Source organism: Nannobrachium achirus (genome assembly GCF_963921795.1).
Source record: "Nannobrachium achirus genome assembly, chromosome: 16".
Lineage (NCBI taxonomy): Eukaryota > Metazoa > Chordata > Actinopteri > Myctophiformes > Myctophidae > Nannobrachium > Nannobrachium achirus.
Genome location: NC_137823.1, coordinates 14,578,262 through 14,587,560, shown reverse-complemented (window position 1 = coordinate 14,587,560; position 9,299 = coordinate 14,578,262). Strand labels below are relative to the sequence as shown.

At 42.0% G+C, this 9,299-nt stretch overlaps 1 protein-coding gene across 1 annotated transcript in view; it reads right to left on the bottom strand.

Annotated features, from left to right (window-relative positions):
- Positions 1–2,578: 2,578 nt before the first annotated feature.
- The window catches only part of LOC308300207 (uncharacterized protein), a 9,743-nt gene continuing 3,022 nt past the window's right edge, over positions 2,579–9,299 (bottom strand). The window contains exons 3-4 of the mRNA XM_080744014.1: positions 8,409–8,501; positions 2,579–6,449 (exon numbers count right to left, since the gene is read on the bottom strand). Of these exons, the coding sequence (XP_080600140.1) occupies positions 4,624–6,449; positions 8,409–8,501 (1,919 nt within the window). The 3' untranslated portion in view covers positions 2,579–4,623. The remainder of the gene's footprint in view (positions 6,450–8,408; positions 8,502–9,299) is intronic.

The following is a 9,299-nucleotide window of genomic DNA, read 5'->3' as shown; positions in this document are numbered from 1 at the left end:
TGTCTCTTTCTTGACATAAAGACACAGTGTGGACTTTTTACTGTCCATTCAAAAACGTGTAAAGAACAGCAGCCGGCAAGCCCAGTGTAACATCACCAACAAAACTATTTCATCCTTCTGGGACATGGACTTTTTTTCCTTAACTCGTTCCTGGACGAGTTTGGCACTTTACTCTTTGGTATCAAAAGGTAGTGTTAAAGTATCGACAGTAAAAGTACTCATTAAGAATTGAAAAGTGCTCATTATGAAGTAAAAACATATTTGAGTAAAAGTACTCAAAATACTGAAGTAAATTGTTATACATTATTACATGATAATACATTTGTACACACACAAGAACAGTCCGTACATTGTCAGGCCGGACATTCCACTAAAAGTGTAGTGTGACAGGTTGACCTGGGCCTCAGTCAGGGCAGCACCGAGCACACACACACACACACACACACACACACACACACACACACACACACACACACACACACACACACACACACACACACTTGTTTAGGTTACTGTAGAGTAGACAGACTAACGCACACACCTCATGCACAAACTTAGGAGTTAGCATGCATGTGCATAGACACTGGATATAGAAGCTAGCCCAAATCTCCGCACTTTGGTCTGTTGTAGTCAGCTCTCTGTCTGAGCTGGGGTCTGTTGTAGTCAGCTCTCTGTCGGAGCTGGGGTCTGTTGTAGTCAGCTCTCTGTCTGAGCTGGGGTCTGTTGTAGTCAGCTCTCTGTCTGAGCTGGGGTCTGTTGTAGTCAGCTCTCTGTCTGAGCTGGGGTCTGTTGTAGTCAGCTCTCTGTCGGAGCTGGGGTCTGTTGTAGTCAGCTCTCTGTCGGAGCTGGGGTCTGTTGTAGTCAGCTCTCTGTCTGAGCTGGGGTCTGTTGTAGAGCCCGTTCTGTTGGAGGGTTCACCATGGAAGCTACATCTGTCTAATCTGTGGGCCTGTATTCCCCGTCTCTTCAATAAAACCAACTATTGATGGACAAATGACTGGACCCTTACATTTGTTCTCGTGGGCAGAGAGGCCTCAAACCCCCACAATACACAACAATACCAAAGAGTAAAATTACTCATTATAAGCTAAAAATGTATTCAAGTAAGGGTACTCAAACCGAGTTTCGAGATGGTACCATGCTGTGAACTGGAGTTATGTCTGTTTAAAGGCCAGCCAATAGGAAGACAGTGGGGGCGTCGTCCTTATTGGCCGGAAAACGTCCAAAGTCGTCTGAGCGTTTTAAAGTTTAAATCAGGTTGCTATTCAAAAGTATGGCAAAGTAATGTGGCGCCAAAGTTTCTTTTTTTTCTTTTTTTTTTTTTCCCATTGAAAGTCAATGGGGTTTTTGGGCATAGGTTTTTTGCGAATTATGTTGCCACAGTAACGGGGATCGGAAAGAAAAGTAATAGCACACCATTCCTGGCTGAGCCGCAGGTTTTGGTGTAAATCATGCGGCAGTTATTACGTGCCGAAATTTGCAAGAACAATAATTACCCTAACTACCGTAACTAATTAAGTATGGCGGATTACATTAAGTGTTTTGCCTTTGCATGGCACACGTAATTATCTGCATTTGTACTGTATTTGTACAGTACAGAGACAATATTCCTCATTATGCCCATTTCATAGAATTATGAAAAATGGCGCAGTTCAGGCCAAAGGTGGTACTGCAGCTGAAAATGCTCTGAGAGCCATTCAAAAATGAGAGAGGCTCTCTATTTAGGAGTGGTAATTTAGCCTCAAACCTTTTGAAAAACGTTTTTGGGACATAAACAATATGACATAACTACTTTTTAAATGCATGGTGTATCACCTTTAAGGTGAGATCGATGTGTGTAAAAGGACAGTCACTAATCGTTGGGTGCTGCGTGATATTAATAGTTTAACGTTTTGATCCTGTGTCGAAAGCCTAACTGTTATATATACTGTATATATGTTTTTTCCCCCATGAAATCACTAGTCCACACCGTTTGTAAAAAACATAAAGCATAAAATAAAACAATTAAAACAAGAGGGATGAGGGATGGCGTTTCATAGTCATAGAGAAGGGGTCTTCTTCTATATTTCTACATTAACCACTTGAACCCTATATCGTCCATATTTTGAGAACTTTAGCCAAAAATAGCCGATCTACAAGCGCTGCGAGGCATTGTGAGCTTGTAGATCGGCTATTTTTGGCAAAGAGGTTTCGTGTAGAGGGGGAAAAGAGCAGACCAAGTAAAGAGTGATAGGTCAAGTTTATTAATTATGGACGGTTTAAGTGGTTAAATAATTATCTGGAAACACAAATTGACATGAACCCAAAATACACTGATTGTGCTGTCAAACAATGAAACTATTATGGGTTGTGGGGGCCCCTGCTTCATCTCTCTCTTGACATAAGGGGTCCTTGGCCTGAAAACGTTGAAGGCCCCAGTCGTAGAGGGAATTAGGAAGGGAGACCATCCAAGATAATTCTCGGAGGGAGGGAGGGAGTAAAGAAACAGACATTTCAGACACTTATTAAAAGTCAAAAGTCAAAAAGTAATCTAGCAGTATAACGCTCCAAGATATTAGTTGTAGAAGGTTCTGTGCTCTCTGCGGGGGTCTTTGGGTTTTAAGTCTTTGGATCGGTGCGTCCTGCCGGCGAGGTGTCCTTCGGAGAGCTAAAGAATTGTCCAGAGATATTGGGTATATATATATCCCTGTGATCTGTCACAAAAAGGGGAAGTTTCGAATCCAACACCCCCTTGTGCAACGATTGTCCATTGTAAATGGTAAATGGTGCATTTATAAAGTGCTTTTATCCAAGCCGCTTAACACAGATTGTGCATTACATTCACCCATTCACACACACGCACACATTCATACACCGGTGGCAGAGGTCAAAACCATGCAAGGCACCAACCTGCTCACCGGGAACAACTACATACGGGTTCAGAGTCTTGCTCAAGGACTCTTCGACACTAACTCTGGGGGAGCCGGGGATCGAACTGGTTCTAATGACGGGTTCTCTACCCCTGAGCCACTGCCGCCCATAGAAAGCCACAAGTGTATTTTCACAGGCCTCCCCCTTGTTATGAAAACAGGCTGTCAGCATGGGGTCATTGATTAACTCCGGTGAGGGGGCCATGAAGATGTTTTCTGCCAGGGGTGTTGCACCAAATGCTGGGACCTGGGTACACTGCGGGCCCACCATGAATGTTCTTCATAGGGGAGGGGGGTTTAACCTATTTAGACTGGGAATGCATTATTACTAAGGCTGGGACTTTAACTGATTAATTGCGATTAATTAATTACAGAAAATTTACGTGATTAAAAAAATTAACGCATTTTAATCGTAGTTTTTGCACCACAGAACCTTCAGTTTCGGGCATACCGATGCACCAACCAAGAAGAGACAACAAACGCAAAGGGAGAAATAGCCGATCAGAGCGCTTTGCTTGGCCCAGTGGATGCGAAATTTTGATTTAAAAAACTCACTCGTTGATTCACTCGTACAACAAAATGAGTTTTATTTGAAAATAAATACTTCTCAGGTGAAATATCGATGTGCGATTAAAATGTGATTAATTGCGATTAATTAATCATAGAGCCTGTAATTAATTAGATTAAAATTTTTAATCGCATCCCAGCCCTAATTATTACGCATTATTTTGTACTTTAACTATTGAAAAATAGCAGATATAGATCAGCTCTTTTTGAAAAATCGTGAAAAAGCTTTGAATATTTAAAATCCTTCTAAGGTGCTTAAAAAAAACTTTTTTCACATGAAGGAACCCCAAAATGATATGTAGTTGGCCACGGATCCCCATCGCAAAACATTTAATTCCAGGGACCCCCCAGAAGCAAAATTTGAGAAATGTTTGCTTAAAAAATACATAATTAAAAGATTTGCACACATTCTCACGACTTTTCAAAAATAGCAGATCTACAAGCTCGCAGTGTGAGCTTGTATATCTGCTATTTTTAATAGCTAAAGTATAAAATAATTAAGTCCCCTCCACCGTGGGCCCTAGTAACTGGGTATCCCTCACGTATAGTTCACCCAGGGTGCTCAGTGCCTCCGCTGGCTGTGCTTTGATGTTGATTTAAAGCTTTTGAAGATAGTTTTTGGGGGCTTTTATTTATGCCTTTATTGATAGTAGACCGACAGGAAACGGGGGAGAGACGGGGAGTGACACGCGGCAAAGATCATCTGGATCGGGAATCGTAGCTGCGACCCCGACAGGCATCCATGCCTACGTGGCAATGCCTAAGTGGTATGCGCCTGGACCAGTAGGCCAGCAGGTTCCCCTTGATGTTGTTTTTAATCATATAATTACAATCAATGAAAAGCTGTCCAGTAACATTCTAAATTCTGATAAAAAAAAAGAAAAAAAAAAGAAATGTCCAGGCCACACTATGCAATTTTGTTCCTATATTAAACAATAGTGCGATAACAATTGAAGGGTTTCTGTTGTTAATTTTCTGTCTGTTCTTAAAGGTCTTTTGATGATGGAAGATTCACACGCAATGTTGACACGTTAAATCATCGTATCGGTTTGAACACTTCTTACGCTATTCAGAACTTAAAGCAAAAAGGCAAACATTTTTTAACGTGTCTATTTAAGACACTTTGATGTGTGAATCCTTTCCCATATTAGACGGAGTGGTGGGAATTCTCTCCTGTATGAGTTTTCTTGTGATGTGTTAGAGCACTGCTCTGCTTGAACCGTTTCCCACATCGCTCACAGTGGTAGGGTTTCTCTCCCGTATGGGTTCTTTGGTGAAGTTTCAGATAACCATGATCACTGAACCCTTTCCCACACTCTTCACAGTGGTATGGCTTCTCTCCCGTATGAGTTCTCTGGTGACGTTTGAGATGGCCGCTGTTGTTGAACCCTTTCCCACAGCGGTCACATCGGTGAGGCTTCTCCCCTGTATGTATCATTTGGTGACCTTTGAGAGCACTGCTTTGGCTGAACTGTTTCCCACACACGCCACAGCGGTAGGGCTTTTCTCCCGTATGAGTTCTTCGGTGACCTTTGAGATGACTGTTGAGGGCGAACCCTTTCCCACACTGGTCACAGTGGTATGGTTTCTCTCCCGTATGGATTCTCTTGTGACATTTGAGACTGCCGCTGTTGTTGAACCCTTTCCCACACTGATCACAATGGTAGGGTTTTTCTTCTGAATGAATATTCCGGTGAGAAGTGAAAGCACTGCATGAGCTGAATGTTGCCCCACACTGATCACAGTGGTAGGGTTTCTCTCCTGTATGAATTCTTCGATGGATTTTAAGAACATTACTCGAGCTGAACCCTTTCCCACATTTTTCACAGTTGTAGGGTTTTTCCCCTGTATGACTTCTCTGGTGAATTCTCTGGTGGGATGTGAGATAACTCTTTTGGCTGAACTTTTCCCCACACTGGTCACAATGGTATGGCTTCTCTCCTGTATGAATTATCTGGTGACGTTTGAGATTGCTGCTGTTGTTGAACCATTTCCCACACTGGTCACAGTGGTAGGGTTTCTCTCGCATATGCGTTTTCTGGTGACTTTTGAGACTACTGCCATCGCTGAACCCTTTCCCACACTGTTCACAGCGGTACGGTCTCTCTCCTGTATGACTTCTCTGGTGAATTATGAGGTGGCTGCTCATGAGAAACCTTTTCCCACACTGGTCACAGTGGTAGGGCTTCTCTCCCGTGTGACTTCTCTTGTGAAGCGTGAGATGATTGTTCAGGGTGAACCGTTTCCCACACTGGTCACAGCCGTACGGTTTCTCTCCCGTATGAATTCTCTGGTGACATTTGAGATCACTGCTCCCCCGGAACCCTTTCCCACACTGGTCACAGCGGTAGGGTTTTTCCCCTGTATGACTTTTCCAATGCATTTGAAGAGCACCTCTGGTGCTGCACATTTTCCCACACAGGTGACAACCGTAGGGTTTTTCTCCCGTGTGAATTCTCCGGTGAGCTTTGAGAGTCTGACTCACAGTGAAACTTTTCCCACATTCTTCACAGTGGTACGGCCTCTCTCCCGTATGAGTTCTCTGGTGAATTTTCAGATCACCGTTGGCTCGGAAGCGCTTCCCACAATGATCACAGCCGTAACGCTTTTCTCCGGTATGAATTCTCTGGTGACGTTTGAGATTACCTTCCGTGCTGAAACTTTTCCCACACTGGTCACAGCCGTAGGGTTTTTCTCCTGTATGACTTCTCTGGTGACATTTGAGAGTACCTTTTAGGGTGAACCTTTTCCCACACTGGTGACAGCCGTAGGGCTTTTCTCCCGTATGACTTCTCTGGTGATATTTGAGATCCGTGGGATCGCTGAACCTTTTCCCACACTGGTGACAGCCGTAGGGTTTTTCTCCTGTATGAGTTCTCTGGTGACGTATGAGATGACTGCGACTGCTGAACCTTTTCCCACACTGGTCACAGCTCCTACTGGTTTCTTTCTTCAGCTGGCCAGGAAAGACATCTGGATGGAGAATGAGTGGAGATAAAGAAGTGTTTAAATGACATGCAAGCACATTTTTCAATCTTGTCACATTATTCTTTCTTCAAATAGATCTAGGACTAGGGTATAATTAGTATAATCGGTCGAGCTATAAGATATTGAAAGATGAAACCCTAACCCAATGTTAGAGAGAGTGTAGAGAGTGTACAAATGGAACCGTTAGGGTCCATTGGGTTCCATATTTACATACCCATAAGGGTCCATTTGGTTCTCCTGACTATCTATAATTTAACTGGGGACCCCTTGGAACTCCCTGAAGGACCCCTGGGGGTCCCCGAAACCCCACTTTGAGAAACAATGCACTATATGACCACTATGGAAATACGTGTTTATTTCATTATTATGATTACTTGCATTAGTTCTCTGTGTCACGTCCGCGCCGTGGAACTTGGACATAGCTGTCCATATTCTGTTTGGACTTATTAAGATGTTTCTGTCTGTATTGTGCTTTGGACACATTATGTTTCAGCCATTTCAGTATGTTCAAACTTCAGTCTTTGACTATACTTACTTAGGTTTTGGACTTACTAATGTTCCTGCAATTCAGTATCTGACTTGTACTCATATCTGTATTTGTCTAGGTTTACACCTATGTTTGGTTTTGGATTCTGTTACTGTTTTGCCTTAGTGCTCTGTATCTTATGTTGTAGTAATATGCTGTCTTCTTGTCAGCCCCTCTTGTTGTTTATGTCACTATTCTTCAAATTTGTTTTTCTTAGGCTATATTTCCGTTTCCTTGATCATAAACAGAGATGGGAAAAGTACTCAAATGTTGTACTTGTAAAAGTATTAATACTGCACCATACTTGTACTTGGTACACTGAACCCTTGGTTACAAGTAAAAGTAAAAGTCCAGAATTAAAAATGCACTTAACGTACCAAAAGTAAAAGTACTAAATGTTTGAAAATACAGATCTACAAGCTCGTAGATCGGCTATTTTCAAACAGCCTAAGTATGAAATAGGGCTAAAGTGGTTTATGTATGTTTTATAATATTATGATGTATGTCTGCAAAGTAACTAGCAACTAAAGTTTTCAAATAATTGTAGTAGAGTGAAAGTACAATATTTGGATCCGAGATGTAGTGGAGTAGAAGTAAAAGTATTGGAAATTGGAAATACTCAAGTAAAGTACAAATACTTCAAAAGTGTACTTAACTCATACAGTGCCCCGGGCCACAAGTGGCCGCTAGAGTGCTAGAAATATCTGTATAGGCCTTCGCTCTAGCTACCGTAGAAGAAGCCAGTACTGCCTTTTGTTTTCACTGCAGCCACTGCTATGGGGGACGAGAGGAGGAAGTTAGCTAACACTTAGCCATTCACTGTTTTATTTTTTAGAAGCCCGATCTAAAGCTATTTCAGTCGCAAAAAAACATTGTGTTTGGTCTGGGAAAACAATTCAGAGAAAATCCTCTCTAAAGATGTGACTTATTATTGGATTCGGCATCGCGATGCGGCGGCGTTGCCCGATTACGGGCCGTGGATGGCCGAGTCTCGGCCCGGGGCATGGATGGAAATTTAGACCGGGGCTTCGTTGAGGCCTCCGATTAATTAATTAATTTGATTAAATATCACGGACTAGATCGGGATAGGCAACCCGGATTACGTCGCGCCGCCGACAGTATAGATTGAGTATTTTTTAGGGAGGCTCTAAACTTTATTTTAAACCATTTTCAATGGAATAAATCGTCGGACCATCTAGCGTCTCTCGTTGGTAAGCGCTAGACGAGCCAGGACCACCCACGTTGGTCCAAGCAGCTTAGGGTAAGTAAAATAGCAAATAAAATATTGTATTGGATTGAAAATATCCCGGACTTGTTCGGGATAGGCACAAGAAGGGTTAAGTACAGTACTTAAGTAAATGTACTTAGTTACTTTACACCACTGGTCATAAAACATAATGATCCTTCCTCCTCCACACCTGAGTCAGGGAACCCCAGGAACTCTTCTTCATCGCTGTCCTCCTCAAACAGCTGGAGCATCTGTTGAGCCAGTTCTTCCTCCATGTTTTCATCTGTAAAACATACAGAGTTCTATGAGTTATATTAGCAGGGGCGTCACAATTAAGGGGGGTGGGGTGGGACTGAGTGGCCCATGGTGGAGGGGCCTTAATTATTTTATACTTTAGCTATTGAAAAATAACAGATATACAAGCTCACATATTGCGACACTCAATTCGATTGAGTTGTGTGAGGTTATTTATTATTGTTATTTTCGTGGATTATGGTTGAGTTCTGTTTTTCACTCTGTCTGGTTAATAAATCGTTTGAGTCAAACTTTCCTGCCTGCTAGTCTGCTAGTTTGGGTCCTGCCTGTTACAGAGCATGACACTGGATTTATTGTTACCACATGCATGACTTGCAGTCATTATTTATTTGTTTTACTTTACTGGAGTATTTTCTTTTAGCTCTACTCCACTACATCTCAGAGGAAAGCATTGCACCTTTTGTTACGTCAGAGTTCGTCAAATTTGTTTTGCTTTGGCTATATTTTCATTTCCTTGGTCATAAACAGAGCTGGGAAAAGTACTCACATTTTGTACTTGTAAAAGTATTAATACTGCACTGTAGATGTACTTGGTTACAAGTAAAAGTCCAGAATTAAAAAAATGTACTAAATGTTTGAAAATAGCAGATCTACAAGCTCGTAGATCGGCTATTTTCAAACAGTCTATGAAATAGGGCTAAATTGGTTTATGTATGTTTTCTAATATTATGATGTATGTCTGTAAAGTAACTAGCAACTAAAGTTTTCAAATAATTGTAGAGGAGTGAAAGTACAATATTTGTATCCGAGATGTAGTAGAGTAGAA